The 16172-nt window shown below is 43.2% G+C and overlaps 1 protein-coding gene across 7 annotated transcripts in view; it reads left to right on the top strand.

Annotated features, from left to right (window-relative positions):
• PLEKHA5 (pleckstrin homology domain containing A5) overlaps nt 1-16172 on the top strand; it is a 242630-nt gene that overhangs the window by 143046 nt on the left and 83412 nt on the right. For all 7 annotated transcript variants that reach the window (XM_054988048.1, XM_054988047.1, XM_054988045.1 and 4 more), the window contains exons 4-5: nt 11244-11327; nt 13827-13947. In XM_054988048.1, coding sequence (XP_054844023.1) covers nt 11244-11327; nt 13827-13947 — 205 coding nt within the window. The remainder of the gene's footprint in view (nt 1-11243; nt 11328-13826; nt 13948-16172) is intronic.

Raw genomic sequence — 16172 nt, 5'->3', positions numbered from 1 at the left:
TTAGAGCAGATTTTAAAGGGATCGATCTGTAAACATCTGAAGGACCACTTAGTGATCTCGGGAAGTAAACATGGTTTTGTCCCCAACAGATCTTGTCAGACCAACCTGATTTCCTTCTTTGATCAAGTGATGAGCTTAATGGATCGTGGGAACTCTGTCAACATGATATACCTGGATTTCAGTAACGCTTTTGATAAGGTTCCCCATGACATTCTAATGAGTAAACTGAAAGACTGAAGACTGGGCTATAGGACAGTTCGGTGGATAGGGAACTGGTTAGAGGATCACACCCAAAGAGTGGTGGTCAATGGCGTTTCATCAGATTGGAGGGAGGTGTAAAGTGGGGTGCCGCAGGGCTTGGTTTTGAGCTCGGTACTTTTCAATATTTTTATCAAAGATCAGGATGAAGGGGTAAACGGGCTACTCATTAAATATGCTGATGATATCAAATTGGGAGGAGTGGCAAACACCCAAGAAGATAGAGTTAAAATTCAACAAGACCTGAATACTCTGGAGAAGTGAGCAGTTGTGAACAGGATGCAATTCAACATAGATAAGTGCACAGTATTACATCTGGGCCACAAAAATGTGAAGCACAAACAGGATGGGGGATACACTTCCGGGTAGTGGTATATGCGAAAGAGATCTTGGTGTAAGAGTGGACTGTTAACTAAATATGAGCAGTCAGTGTGATGCAGTGGCAAAAACGGTAAATTCAGTCTTGGATTGTATCAAAAGGGCCATTGCATCGAAATCGCAGGAGGCTATAGTCCCTCTCTATACTGCCTTGGTCAGGCTGCACCTGGAGTACTGTGTGCAGTTCTGGAGGCCTCACTTAAAAAGGATGTGGACAAAATCGAGAGGGTGCAAAAGAGAGCAACAAGAATGATCAGAGGTCTGGAGAATAAGCCCTACAAGGAAAGGCTGAGGGCCTTAGGAATGTTTAGTTTGAAGAAGAGGAGATTGAGGGGGGACATGACTGCTCTCTTAAATATTTGACAGGCTGTCATTTGGAGGAGGGCAAAGAGCTGTTCCAGTTGGCAGCAGAGAATAGGAGCCGAAGCAATGGGCTTAAATTACATGCACAAAGGTACCGGCTGGATATTAGGAACGACTTTTTCCCGGTCAGAGTAGTTCAAAGGTGGAATCAGCTGCCTAGGGAAGTGGTGAGCTCCCCTTCACTGGCAGTTTTCAAGAAGAGTCTGGACAAATATTTGTCAGAGATGCTTTAGGCTCATCCTGCATTGGGCATGGGGTTGAACTAGATGGTTTGTATGCCCCCTTCCAACTCTGTGATTCAGTGAAAGTAAGCAAGTAGAGCTATGCAGATGCCTATTTCCCAGCGGTGATAGATCAAGATGGGTAGCTGTGTTAGTCTGTAGCAATAGAAAAGAGCAAGAGTCCAAAGCTGGCATCTGAAGAAGTGAGCTGTGACTCATGAAAGCTCATACCCTACCACAGATTTTGTTAGTCTCATAGATGCTACTGGACTCTTACTCTTTTCTGTTTCTCAGTGCATGCCATCCTTGAAATCTATTCCCCAATCTGATTTATATAGTGTGTGACCTTTTGCGTTCTCTCATCTAAGTGGATGCTTCCCATATACTTCTGTGGGACACATGTAGGACTATGTTTGACAACGTGGAGGAGGTGTCAAAACCTGCCTGCCTCTCTTGGGTGGCCTTACTGCCAAAGGACCCCACAGAAAAGTGTGATGTATGTCTGGCCTGGGAGGAAGTTTCCGATGGACCCCGTTCAGGGTTGCTTCATGCTGTTGCTGTTACATAGATGTAGCTACAAAGAACCTGGATTCCAGTATCTTGCACTAACCTGCAATATTGAATCAGTGGCTTCATAACTAAGAACCTGCCGGTAAGAGCCTTTCTGATAGGAGCTGTCACTTGCTTTCTGGTGAAGGCATCTCTCCGCCAGCTGTGCCTACTTCTGAAGGCTTCACGTCCCAGTGTGTGAGAGAAGCATACAGCTTACATATTGAGTTGGTAGAGGGATGGCTTTGCATACCAATGAAACATCTAGGAGATCTTTTGGGGCTTAGCTCTGAAAGATAGCACGTTTGCGAGAGTGCACCTTCTGTTAGAAACAGTGAAGCGTACTAAATATTTTTAAGTAGGTGTGTCTAGTGCACAATTTGCACGTTGATAACAAAAAAATTAAAATGCACCACTCCCATTTGCTTATATCTGGAGCTTTTTAATTCTGCAGGTTAAGAGAGCCTGAGTTTCCACAGAGTGACAGGTAGGCTGATAAAAAATTTTTAAAAAAATTCACAAGATCTATTTATATACAAGTTACTACTTTTTTCTGTTTAGAAAATTGTAATTGGGCAGAGCTGTGGAGTAATATTGACAGACTTTATATAATTCTTAAAAATCTGGAACTGTTTAAATAGCATCCACCACCCAGGGTAGAATAAGAGATGGTGAGTTGAAAATATTGGGCAGATAGACTTAATTAACCTACATGAGAACCTTCTAGAAGTATATGTTGTGCAATGCAGGAAGAAGCCAGGCCACAGTTCAGCAAACGAAAAACCAAACTGGCAAGGAAGCTTCTTTGAAAATAATTTTTTCCCAAGGAAGCTTGCTTAACTGTGGGGTTTGGGCCTCTTAGGGATCTACCAGCTCAGATAATATGTAAATCTTCTTGGAGTAACAGCATAATAAAAGACAGAATTGTGCAGGTAGAACACGAACATGAATGTATGCAACTCGAAAATGGAATAGTAATGAGATTGTTAATTAGTGAAGTAGTTGCCTGTCCACTCCTACCGTCAAGTTCTTTGTGAGTCACTGAAGACTCTGATTAACTATAACTACTACTTGCATAAAGGTTGCTCTGTGTTAATATTGATTTCACCAGTATGGAGGAGACTCTAGATGCAGCAAATGCCTTTTTTTGGTATCCTGATGAGGATGGACATTGAAACCGTGTGCTGAAATTCCTATAATGCTGAAGTTTGCCCCCCCACACACACACACCACCAAAAATAGCAGAAAAAATAGAAGAAACGTTGGGAATTGGAATGCTTTCACTTGTGTTTGTTTCATTTTCTTTCCTTGTGTGCAGGTAGTAGAAAACTGTGCTGAGACAGAACTGTGGAACACTGCTGTTAAGGAAATAAAGTAGTATAGCCCCTAGGCATCAGAAAAGAGGAGCATTACTGGGCAAGATGTTTGGGTGCTAGAAGTTTTTTTAAAAATCTAAACCTACTCCTAAACAGGCCAAATTGGGCCCGTTTGGGGCCCTAATTGGCTTGCTGTGAAGTGAACATGTCCTCCCCGCCTTGCGCAATGACTTCACTTCCCGGGTGCCATTGTGCTGGCGTGGAGAGGCTCCCAGAAAGAAGATGATAGCAAGCGCCAGGACCCCCCTCTCACTGGGAGGGTAAGGGGACCTGGCAACCCTACAGAGCACCCATCCATTTCAGTAGAGTTTACACTGGAGAACTTCCTGGGAAATTGTGCAGCCTGGGCCCTTTATGTTTACCTCAGAAAACAATCATATATTTTTTGCAGCATAATGTAGTTTGTGGTTATGGCCTGACCACTGTCTGTGGTTCGTTCTCTTCCTTACAAATTAGGATTTCAAACCAGGCTTAAACGGTTGTCTGTAATCTTGATGTGTAGAAGTTGTCACGCTGTTGCTTGTGTTCTGGACATAGCTGTGAATTGGTGCGACAAATGGAAGTAGATTCTTTGCTGTGTGCCGGGAAGGGCAGAAGCCTGAGGATCCCCCAGGGCTAATTTCTGTAATGACAAAGGGTTATAATTATGAGTGAACCAAGGAAATTTGTTAGATATCATCAGCATGTAGCATAATCTGGTACATTGTATAAGTGACAGACAAAGACAATAGCTTTTCAGTAGAGGTGCAAAAAAGAATTCTCAAGTTTATCTGCTCCGTTTGTACCACAGTGGTTTTAGTGGTTTCTTTTGTACAGACAAAACACAACTGAACTTGTTTGATTGCTTGTCAGAGTTTGAGCAGAACTATATTTCTGTTGTCTGGGGTTTTTTTACATCCTTTCCCAGTCTTTGTTCCTTTTGTGAGTAAGGATGCCAGACAGAGGAATGGCTGTGACTGCTTGGGTATTTTTTTTAAGTGAATCAGATTGTGCTAATTAAATTAAAATCCTTTTGGTCCCTTAAGAGAAATAGAATGGTTTCTAAGAAAAGAAAAAGAGAAGAATGTCGTGCAAGCATTCATTCTAAATGAAGAGAGGATACTCTGTAGTCATAACCACGGGAACATAAAATACAGACGATCCTTTTAAGCCCAAAGGGAAGACAAACTTTACTTCATTTTGGTTTGTCATAGGGAAGAAAATTAAAAACAGTATAATCCCAGCCCATTTGTAGTTTTTTTTTTAAAAAAATGCTTCACATAAAAATCTCATTTTATTTGCTTTAAAAAGGGCATCTTGAACCAGACAGCTGAAGGGAAAAAAGACAAGCATAAGACTAACCTAATATTAGTGTAGAAGAATCACCTGGGTTTAAATTGGGAGATGAGGAGATTCTTGAAGGATATAGCAGAGCTTCTTGAACATTAAGGAACTGCAAATGCACAGATTCATACTATCCCTACTCTGAAGTTTCATAGGTATCAGAAAGATAGCAGTCCTACAATAGCCTCTAGAATAGAGACAAAATGAACACAGCCAGGATGTAAGAATGTAAGACCGGACCTGTGGTGCATCTAGTCCAACAGTTGGATCCCACAATCTGCTCACTCAAAAGAAGAAGCAAAAAGGGCACCGTTGCTCCTTTTCTTCTTCCTTCCTCCTCGTTGCAGCTCACCAACTTGTGTGGCTGCTAGTGCTTAGTAGGGCCCCCTATTTCAAGACTCAGCTCACATGGATCAGAAGGGACTGGTGGGGAGAGGAGAAAGGGGGGGGGACTATGACTGCTAGCACTTTCTGTTGATGCATCACTGGATTCATCTATTTGTTTCCAGCAGTGGTTAGTTAGATGCCACAAAGCAGGGGCCACACACAAGCGACTTCACTTGCTGACTGTTCCCTGGCACCTGACAAAAGTATTCTGCCTCTGAGCTTGATTATCTTCCAGCTCTCGTGGCTTGTATCCAATGATATCCTCCGTAGTTCTGTTCAGTGCCCTTTTAAATCAGTGTAAGCCAGTGGCCATCACCATGTCGCATGGCATTGCTTTTCACAAGTCAGCTACCTATTGTGTGAAGTTGTGCTTTTGGCTGTCTTGAATCTACAGTATATAAGGCGACCCAATGTCTGGTATTATGAGGCAAGGGAGGAGTTTCTATTTTCTGTATTTCATGTATAATTTTGTATTCCTGTCTCCTCTCAGTAACTTCACCTTTTTTTCTAAACTAAAAAACATCGGGTGCCTTAGCCTTACTTCATAGGGCAGGCACTCCAGCCCCATGATCACTTCTGTGCTTTTGCCAGCTCTTCAATATCCTTTTTTGCCGTGCAGTGACCAATGTACACAGTCTCATCAGGAATTTGTATAAGTTTTATTTATTTATAACATTTCTGTGTTGCCTTTCCACTACCCATTTAGCCTCAGGCGGAGGGGAAAAGCTGCCCCAGGGCTTCCAAAGATAACCAGAGTGAATGGAAAGGTTCATATTATAATACACGTCTTTATTATTCTCAGTCCCTTTTTTGATTATTTCTAGCATGGAATTTGCCTTTATATCTGCTGCACACTGGGTCAACGTTCTCATTGAGCTATCCACCAGAACTCCAAGGTCTTATTTTTTAGTCTGCCAGCTCACACTCTGTCAGCAGATGTGTGAAATTAAGATTTTTTTATTGTACTATAAGTTAAATTTCATCTGCCATTTGATCGCTCATTCCACCAGTTTGGACAGGTCCTTTAGGACCTCCTCGAAATCCCCTTGTGTTTTAATCATCTAGAACAGCTCAGTATCATCCATAAAGTATTTCTCTGTTCATAGAATCATAGGGTTCGAAAGCACCTCAAGGGTCATCTAGTCCAGCCCCCAGCACAATGCAGGAAATTCACAAATACCTCCCCCCCCCCCACACACACACACAGAGACCCTTACTCTGTGCCCAGAAGATTTCAAAACACCGTCAGGATCCCTAGCCAAACTGGCCTGGGGAAAATTGCTACCGGACCCCATTCCAGTCATTTATGAAAAATTAAGTAGCACTGATCGCAGCATAGATCTCTGGGGGATCCCACTGCTCACTTCCTTCCACCGTGAAAACTCTCGATTTATTCCCACTCACTGCTTAATCCTTAACCATCCTCCGATCCCATGATTGTTAATGTTACTCAGAAGACTTTGAGGCACCTTGACAAATGCCTTGTGAAAGTCCCATGCTTATGATATCGGCTAGGGTTCATGCCTGTTGACATGCTTAGTTCTAAAATGTTGGTGAGCCAGGGCAGAACTTTCCTTTAAAGAAACCGTGCGAATTCCTCTTCAACAAGGCTTGTTTTCCAGTGTGTTTAACAATGGTGAATTTAATAGCTCTTTCTACGAATGTCTCCATGTCAGGCATTGACCTAACAGGTCAGATCTCCCTCGATCCATTTTTAAAAATGGGTTTGCCATTGGCTGTTTTCCAGTCTTCTAGCATTTAGCCTTTGAACCTTTAAAAAAAAATACTTCGATGCTTCATCCCTAAAAAATTTGGTTCAGGGACATGTATCTCCCCAACACCTTTCACAGTGAATACAGATGTGAATACAGATGCAGAGAATTTAAGGCTACCTGTAATTTCCCTATCCCTCTTCAGGAGTCTTCTCACACCTCTGCCAACTAATGTTCCCAACACCCTTTGCTGGTTTTCTGCTTCTGATGTTTTTAAAGAATGTTTTGTTGCCCTTGTTCTTCCTGTGCTGTGTTCCTCAAATTCCATTTTTGCTCGTTTTGTCTTGCATTGTTTTTGCCAGAGTTTGTCTTCCCTCAGATTTTTCCCATATGGGCTAGACATCCACTTCGTAAAGGAGACCACTTTGCCATTTACAGATTCCTTGACTTCAGTCATTAAACAACCAGACCTCCTTTTGGCTTTGTTTCTTCTCCTTTGTATATATTGTAGCTGAATGTCTATTGTTGTGTTTTTAAATAATCTCCAAGCATCCTGAAAATATTTGACTCTCCTGACACTTGCTTTCAGTTTTCTGTTATCGAACCCCCTTTATCTTTGACAATCTGAAGTTAAACAGTGCTGGGCTGGACTTCCTGGGCAACTTACCTGCTCACAAGTACATTGAGTTTGATCCCCTTTGGCCTTGTTCCTGGTGTTTCAACGATGTTCACCTCCATACAATATCGTTCATGATCAAAACTTGTGTTACCACACCTTCAGTTGGCTCCATCAGGGCGCAGGCATTCATCATGTCTAGAGATTTCTTCTTTGCCATGATTTGTGCAGACATTGGCCCAATCATTGTTGAGGGTAGTCAGGTCCCCCTATCAGGGCTTTTTTTCTGGGAAAAGAGGTGGTAGAACTCAGTGGGTTGCCCTCGGAGAAAACGGTCACATGGCTGGTGGCCCCGCCCCCTGATCTCCAAACAGAGGGGAGTTTAGATTGCCCTCTGCGCTGCTCAGCGGCGCAGAGGGTGATCTAAACTCTCCTCTGTCCGGAGATCACGGGGCGGGGCCACCAGCCATGTGACCATTTTGAAGAGGTTCCGGAACTCCGTTCCCCTGCGTTCCTGCTGAAAAAAAGCCCTGCCCCCTATTATTACAACATTGTCTCCTTTAGCAGCCTCTCTGTTTTCTTACTCTACCCTTAGAGATTTGGTCAGGAGACAGTAGTGGGGGGTAGGGGATAGCACACCCAGCAGTAAGTTACTTTTCAGGCGTAATATTTCCACAAGTGCAGATTGCATTGAGGAGTCTGTTCCTCCTATGCATTCTAGCTTGTTAGACAATTACCAGGTAAAGGTAAAGGCAATACCACCCTGGCCATTCCAGGGACGATCTTATCCCACTTATTCTCTCCATTTCACCAGGTTTCAGATCTGGCCACTGCATCTATGCTGTCTTTTAGTACTAAACATTCCAGTCCCTCCACCTTGGCTCAGTCTTCTAGCTTTGTAAAAAAAACATCTATATACCCCATCCCTTTTAAATATCTGCACCATATACAGTTTTTCCTTTGACTTTTTGTTTCCTGTAAATGGGAGTCATTTATTACCAGACACTTATCCACAGTTTCTGCTGTATCCACCCTAATATGACGTGGAAGATTTCTTCCATCATACCCAGGGAATGAGTTTCTCAAACTGGAGACTCTTTCCAGCTTTCCCTCATGGGGCAGTGTAAAAACCACTGTGCAACCTTGTAAATGTTAAAACACCAGAGAAGCACTCCTCCCACCCATCCACCCCCCCCCCAAAATCAGTAGAAATTAATCTCTCCTTTATTTACAGTATAAACAGCGAAAATGATGCTTGTTAAGCCAAGATTAGCATTGGAGCGGATTCATTTCCATTTTTTTTGTATCTCAGCATGCATACCTTTCTGCATAAGAAAGAGGTTTTACGGAAAAGATTGAATTTTCACCTCTCTGGCTAGTATGGTTGGTGGTTATCACGCTGCTCGTGAAGGAACAAAGCCGCTAATGCTGTACTGTGAGTTTTGGTGTTGGAAGGGGGCTTATGATTAGAGCACGACTGTGTGAAATTGCAAAGTGATTAAGATCTAAGAATGTTAGCAAAAGTACCAACAGGGGAATTGCTGGGATTATCTCACTGAAGCTAAGACTCTTGGGGGGTTTCAAGGTGAGCTGCATATTGAAAGTAGGTTTTTCTTTTAGTGACTGTAAGGCTGAACAGTATGGCAGAAAAGTTAGTTATATCTGCTTGAACACTGTTCAGTTTTTCAGAAACTTTAGGAATTCTTACTGCTGGGCTTAATTTTTTCATGTTCATAATCCATCTGAAAATGACTTTTAAATCTGCCAAGTTATAGATCGGTAGGATGGAAGGATAGGTCAGAAATGTTTTAATGAACAGTATTGAAAAGGAGGATGTGTTGAGTGTTAAATATTGGACTTGAAGACCCCTACTGCTTTTAAGTATTTCATGTACAATATTGATAGTCCTAGTAATAGTGTAATAATGCAGGCTTAATATTGTTGCCTTTGACAGATATGCAGCTCAGGCAGAGAAAGAATGGTACCCAGTAGCTTTATTCTGATCTTGTTTTATGTGACTAAGCTGGGGTTTTCCTTCAGCTCAGATGCTGCAGCTTCCCCACCCCCCTCCAAATAATATAATTATTGGGCATTCACAACAGACCTTTGTTTTGACATTATGCCATATCTGCAAACTGTAGTTTGTTCTCTTCCCTCCAAACTTGAATTCCATACTCAGATTTAATCCTGGTTTAGAAGCCTGGTTCGTAGGGAAGTGGAGGGAACCATTGTTTGCAGTTCAGATACAAGGGCTATCCACCTTGAACCTGTGGGATAAGGTGGGATATAAATATTTGATAAATACATCTGGGTTTGTCATTATGTCTGAAAATAGCCAGTGAAATGCTGACTCAGCAGAACCTAGAATCATTTATGCAGTTTAACCACTGTTATGTTAAGCACTGTATTTACTAAAGTCTGGTCTTTAATGCAGGGCCGTTTCCCCACGGCTTACCTTGTTCCAGAAAACAGCGAAATCTCACACAAAAAGACACAATAACAGCATCTGCTTGCGAGATTTTGCTCGAGATTTTGCTGTTTTCCGGAACAAGGTAAGCCGTGTGGAAATGGCCCAGATGAGGAGAGGCACCTGTGTTAGAGGAAGTTAGTTTCTGGGTCACTAGTCTGTGTAGGGCAGAAGTCCCCAACCTTTTTGAGGCTGTGGGCACCTTTGGAATTCTGACACAGTGTGGTGAGCACAGCCACAAAATGGCTGCCACAGGTCGAGCCAGCCATAAAATGGCTGCCGTAGCTTACCTTCAATCCTAACAGTGAAGATCCTTGTGCTGTGATGGAAGCTGCTTCTGTAGCAATAGTTTTTTTGAATTTGCACAGTCAATCAGAGGTCCTACCTGTCCCTGCCTACTTTCTAAAACCACTTGGTAGGCACCAGGAAAGGTGTCAGTGGTGCCATGTTGCTCACAGGCACCACGTTGGGGACCCCTGATCTAGGTGATATGTTCTTGAGGAACATGGCCTAGGTCCATATGTACAGGACAGCTTTTCCTAATATGCTCCTGTGTAGCATCTTGGTTTTTTGACCAAGGCTTGCTCATGGTGCTGCCATGTAGGCAGGCCCGGACAGCTTCTGGTCAGACTTGGACTTTCTCAGTAGCTTTCCCCGCTCTGAGGAGTGACCTTCCTCTCTGATTCAAGAAGGCCCTCAACATTTCAGTCTAAAGTCCCAAGAGGTTTAAAAGGTCATTTCCAGACAATGGATAACTGTTTTAGAGGGCTGGGCGATCAGTGCTTTTGCAAAAGGGTCCTTCAAGGTTGGGATTCTGATACTCCATGTACATGATTGCAGTGTTTAATTGTTGTTCTGTGTATTGCTTGTTGTTAATAACAACAATAACAATAACATTTGATTCATATACCGCCCTTTAGAACAACTTAATGCCCACTCAGAGCGGTTTACAAACTGTTATTATTATCCCCACAACAAACACCCTGTGAGGTGGGTGGGGCTGAGAGAGCTCCTAGAAGCTGTGACTGACCCAAAGTCACCCAGCTGGCTTCAAGGAGAGGAGTGGGAATCAAACCTGGTTCTCCAGATTAGAGTCCCGCGCTCTTAACCACTACACCAAACTGTAACCTACTTTGAATCCTTTGTTAGCAGAAAGGAGGGTTAAAAAGTGTCATAAAAAATAAGGCAAACTTACTTGCCTTGTTTTTCATTCAAGATTCCTTTTGCTTCTCTTTCCATATCCTGGAGTTCAACAGCCATTCCAGTGCAGAGCATCAACCGTGGGGTTAAAATATTAACTGCAACCTTTAAAAAAAACAAAAACTTGTAACCCGGTTTAATATGGATGGAGTGGGAATGTTCAGCGCAAATGTTCTATGCTAAGCTCGGAAGGATTGCTGGATGCTTGAGTTTAAAATACCCTGCCTCAAGTATCATTAGCGTCTGTGACTGTATCACTGTGAGAAGCTGCACGTATGTGCTAATTAAAGTTTCCGTGATGAATTGGCTTGGTTGCTGCTTCTGAGTTTTGCAGTTGTGTGTTGAAAAGAATGGTGTGCTTATGTGTTTGGTTGTGTGTTTTGTCTCCTCCAGTCATAATGAACGAAAAGTGACCTGCAAGCATCCAGTCACAGGCCAGCCGTCGCAGGACAACTGCATTTTTGTTGTGAATGAACAGTAAGTGATTATTTTACTCAATGAATAAAGAGCTTATTAAGAGCTGTTCACGTTGGGTTGGTGATGTACATCAGTTAACTATCTATTATTTGACTGCGGTCAAGTATTCCATCTAGCCAAGAATGCCTTTATTTGAGTTACAGGTTACCTTTTTTAATAGGGTTATGGTATGGCTTGACCTAAAAAACAGGGTGGAGGGACTTCTTCCCCAGGCTTGCAGGAGTTGGAATATGTACGTTCCCACATCCATTAACATATCCGTTCCAATTAAAGAATCTTTGTCTTGGGAGGAGAGGGCACTATCTCAGTAACTGATATTCTAATTAATCTATTAATTTTAATATTGAAAATACACCTAATATTGTCATTGAAGGTAGAGCTTCTCTCTACTTGACTAGCAGGATATTAGTTGTATTTCATTTTTTTCTTTTCCCCCTGGTGGGGACCCAAAGTGGCTAACAACATTGTCTTCTCCTTCATTTTATCCTCACAACAACCCTGAGAGGTAGGTTAAGATGAGTGTGTGTGACTGGCCTGAGGTCACTCAGCAAGTTTCCATGGCAGAGTGGGGATTCGAACTCGGTTCTCCCAGATCCTAGCTCTACTAAAAAATTCACTCAGCCCACAGAGACAATTATATCGGGAAACAGGATGGGGAGAGGGAAGATATCATTAACGTGTTAAGCCACTTTGGGGGGATTCATGGATGAAAAGCAGGATATAACCATAGTACATAAATTAAAAAATCAGGTACCTTGTGCCTTTGCCGCAATCACAACTCCATTTAGAAGTTAACTTTTTTTCATGCTGATTATGTGGGCCATGTATCTTGCATTTATTTTTAAGTACCAATTGCAGCAGTGGTTCGGGAACAGTGATCTCCTTGGGGGTTCAGATATAAAAAGCAAGAAGAACTTTTATGTCTCTTGCGTATCCACGTTTTATATCGGCTTAACACAGTTCAATATATACATTTTCTCTGTTAGGAAGTTGGGTTCAAAATTCCTGAATCCCCCTGTATAACAAGATACTGTAAAACAAGATACTGTCGTCACACTCTGTGTGACTACACTGATGAGTTTGGATTTCAGAAGCACAAGTTCAGATCGTTGATAAGCCATAAGGCTTCATGGGTGATCACTCATTCAGTCTTACCTACCTCACAAGGTTGTTGTGAGGCTAAGCAGCACAAATAGATGCCAGCAACTCAGAGCTCAGTTCAGGATGCTGGTTTTAAGGTTTAGGACCTTAGCTGGCATGGGGCCAAAGTACCAGGTGGATCGCTTCCACTTGTAAAGTCTAGCCTAGGATCTGAGTTCAGCTGTGAATGCTGAACTCAGATCATTTTTTGGCCTGCTGACAACATTCTAGTCCCCCCGCCATCCCACCCCACTTTCCTTTGGTATTAGATAAGGTTTTTAATTCCTGGTTTAAGTTCTTCAGGTGAACTATTGCATACAAATTGCTTCCTGTTACTTTGTTGGGTTTACCTAAACTATTCATGTATGTGTTACTGATACATTGGTATGTTTTAATTGACATGATTGTTGTATGTATTTCAACTTCGCGGTGATAAAGACTGCTGTCAAGTCGAAACTAACATGGCAACCCCTGCTGAGGTTTAAGGCTGAGGTGATTTGCCATTGCCTTCTTCTACATAGCGACTCTGGTCTCCTTTGGAGGTCTCTCATCCAGTTGCTAACCAAGACCAACCCTGCTTAGCTTTCGAGATTGGGCTTGGCTAGGTTACTTAATGTAGTACAGAAGTGCTAGAGGCAGCTGAGATGGCTGATAGAGCCACAGTAACTGATTGAGTCGTCGTTCCTTTCAAGTAGTGCAGGTTTTCATGAAGCGTTTTTGCCTACAGATATGGATTGGGATCCAAAGAGGCATGCCGGCTAGATTCATGCTTGCAGCTAGGCCTTTTCCTTCTTTTTCACCACAAACCTGTTAACAGGGTAATTTTGAAACTACAGAGAATTTTAAAGGAGAAGATTGCCTGTAGAAAAACAAATAGAAAGCTGGACAACTCCATGACTTGGATCACACTTAGATTTCTGTGTGTGGAGGAGGGGGATATTTTTCCTGATGCCCACCTCCTGCACTGGAGATCTCCAGTTGTGCCCCCCAAGAATAGCTTGGGGGTCTCTTGTTTCCCAAGAGCATCGTGGGGGGAGGGGCATTTTGGGTTGCTGCAGGAGGGACATTGGCAAAAATCTGCCTGCACCTACAGAAATCTGGGCAGGATCCAAATCCCTGTATATATTAATAAATTGACTGGTTTAGAGTTGTTCTGTATTTTTAAAAGCTTGACTTGTTGATCTTCCGTTAACAGTTTTTCTGGGTCGTTTTGCTTTAACTGCAGCATCTTAGTAGTGTTCTTGGTTGGAGACTGGGAAAGTAGTATGTTCAGCCTTTATAAAAAGCAACTCGGGATGCTTCTGGATAGTAGTCTGCGAACACAGCAGGTTTGGGTGTTATTGCGCATTCTATTTTCAGGACAGCGACAACAATGACATCTGAAGAAAAGAAAGACCGGCCAATAAACATGATAAGTGAAGCTGCACCCTACAATTTGACATCCGATTATGCTGCGCATCCAATGAGTCCTCTGGGCAGGGTAAGTTATTATATCCAGCATACATTATTTATTAGCTCCAAATTATTCAGCTTCTCGGAGCAACATGGAGCCGAGACACAATTGCATAGACATTTTGAGGCAATCATCTCATTTTAGGGGAAAAATGCCTTGTGTTCTGCCTTTTGTTCTGTGTTTTTTTTCCCGTTTGAAGTGGAAGTATCTGAGAACTACTATCTAAACATTCATCTTGTTACTTGAGCAGCCCGACAATGCCACCATTAAAAAGATACTTCCTAGAATCACGGTGGTTGAAAGCACTTGGTTTGTCCGACTCTCTTCTCTCTAAACCAGGATCAAACTACATCCTTGCCGTTCAGGTCATCACGTGTGTCTCCAGCATTTGAGGACTTGACAGCTCCCACTTCTTCACACTCTTTCTCAAAGCAAGGCCGTCGCCTCCCCATGTCCATCTGTATCATCCTTCTCTTGGGGCGGCTTCTCTTCCGTTCCAAAATGCTGACACCTGGAGAAAGTCTCTCTCCTGGCTGAAAATTTCTATATGGAAATGACTAGTACTTATTTTTAGGTGACAGAAAGTCACTCGTGCTGCTGAGCCTCTCAACCCACGCGTCTTTTGCTGAGCGAGATTATTGCGCTAATTCCAGTACAGTAGATTAAAAGAAATGTGTGACTGCTGAGAGTTTTCCTGTGTCTTTAAATTTCAGTGTAAAACAAAGCACCGATTCCTAAACCACTTTTATAGGCATCACAGCAGAAGAGGAGACTGAGGACTGCAGCTTCTTCTCTCGGGAGCCCCCTAATGTCTTTTGACCCCATTGCTGTGCTCTGTTCCTCTTTGCTGTGGAAGATGCTGCAAGCGAGGCATCTGATTAATGAGAAAAGTTTGAGTCAGTTTGAAACTGACAGGGGCGTGGGAAGAAGAGGAAGTGCAGTTTTGGAAGCCTTCAGTGTTCTGGCTAGGAGCCAAACTCAGATCCACTTCATCACTCATACAGGGGAAAGGGTGCTTGTCTGTATATGCCCACACACATTTCACAGTGGAGCAGGTTTAATATTTTTCTCCTGTGAACATTTTGTGAGATTCCCTAAAGCCAACAAAGTTTAAATGTCTTCCCATGATTGCCCATCAGAAAAAAGGACCGTTACAACATTTTTCTTGTGTTCTCCCATATGTATGGATTCGGTCAGGGTTGCCCAAAGAAGGTGTTGGGGTACCCCTGACTCCTACTAGGGAAAGAGTTGAGACATTGTGGCGCCAAGTGGTGGTGATCCGCCATGATGGGAACTCCGTTGCCTACGTGACCAGGAGCCAACAGCACAGACATGGCCCAGCAGAGGAACAGGAGTGAGGAGGACAATTGTGGAGTGAGAAGAAGGAAGGAAGGGGTTAAACCAGGGACACCTGAAGCTACAGCTACCATCCAGTCAGCATTCTGGTTGTTGGGGGGAGGCCCATCCTCCTGTGAGATCCAGGAAGCTGTAGGTGGACCCACCTTCTCTTTGGCTGGCCTTCAAAAATATGGGGAAGCTGACGAGGCTGCAGATAGGGGGAAAGGAGGGAGAATAGGGGTGAATCACAAGCCTCCTCCGCCTTCCACCACAGAGTCTTTTAAAGAGCAGGTAAGCAGCCTGCCGTACAGGGCATTGGGGTGGTGGAAGCAAGCCTGAATGCGGGACCTGACAAAAGAGCCGCTGTTCACACAGAAGGAGGGATCTGGGTTTTGAAGCTGAGCCTAGCTTGCCAAGGTTTAGTTGACACAGAGATAAAGACCTGCCTCTGTGTTTGCTATACTCCGCAGTACCCTTTTGTTGAAGGTTTAGTTGACAGCAAGAATCTTACTGACAGGATTTGCCTAGCAGGGAGTATCGGCAAGACTGGAGTAGGGAGACAGTCAGCAGAGAATCTTGTAACCTGAATCCTGGTCAGGTGGACAGCTTCCGGCATCAAAGATAATGAAATGGTGCTCCCAGCGACGCATAAGCTCAAACCTAGGGTATTTAGCCGAAGGGCAAAGCATAAATAATGATAAGGATTAGATATAACTCATGTAGAGATGCAGGGCTAGAAGACAGAATGAGACTACTGGAAAGAGGAAGAGCTTAGGATCATAGCTCTTAGTGTAAAAAAGTATCCGTTTTAACCATGCAGGTAATGAGGACGACGGGTCATGAGGCAAGAGCCCAGTTGAGCATATTAATGGTTAGTCAATATTTTCTGCAGCTGTGCCTCCCAGCAGTGATAG

The sequence above is a fragment of the Eublepharis macularius genome, chromosome 9 (genome assembly GCF_028583425.1).
Source record: "Eublepharis macularius isolate TG4126 chromosome 9, MPM_Emac_v1.0, whole genome shotgun sequence".
Taxonomy (NCBI): domain Eukaryota; kingdom Metazoa; phylum Chordata; class Lepidosauria; order Squamata; family Eublepharidae; genus Eublepharis; species Eublepharis macularius.
The sequence above is the reverse complement of the archived record's forward strand: the minus strand, read 5'-3'. Positions and strand labels throughout refer to the sequence as shown.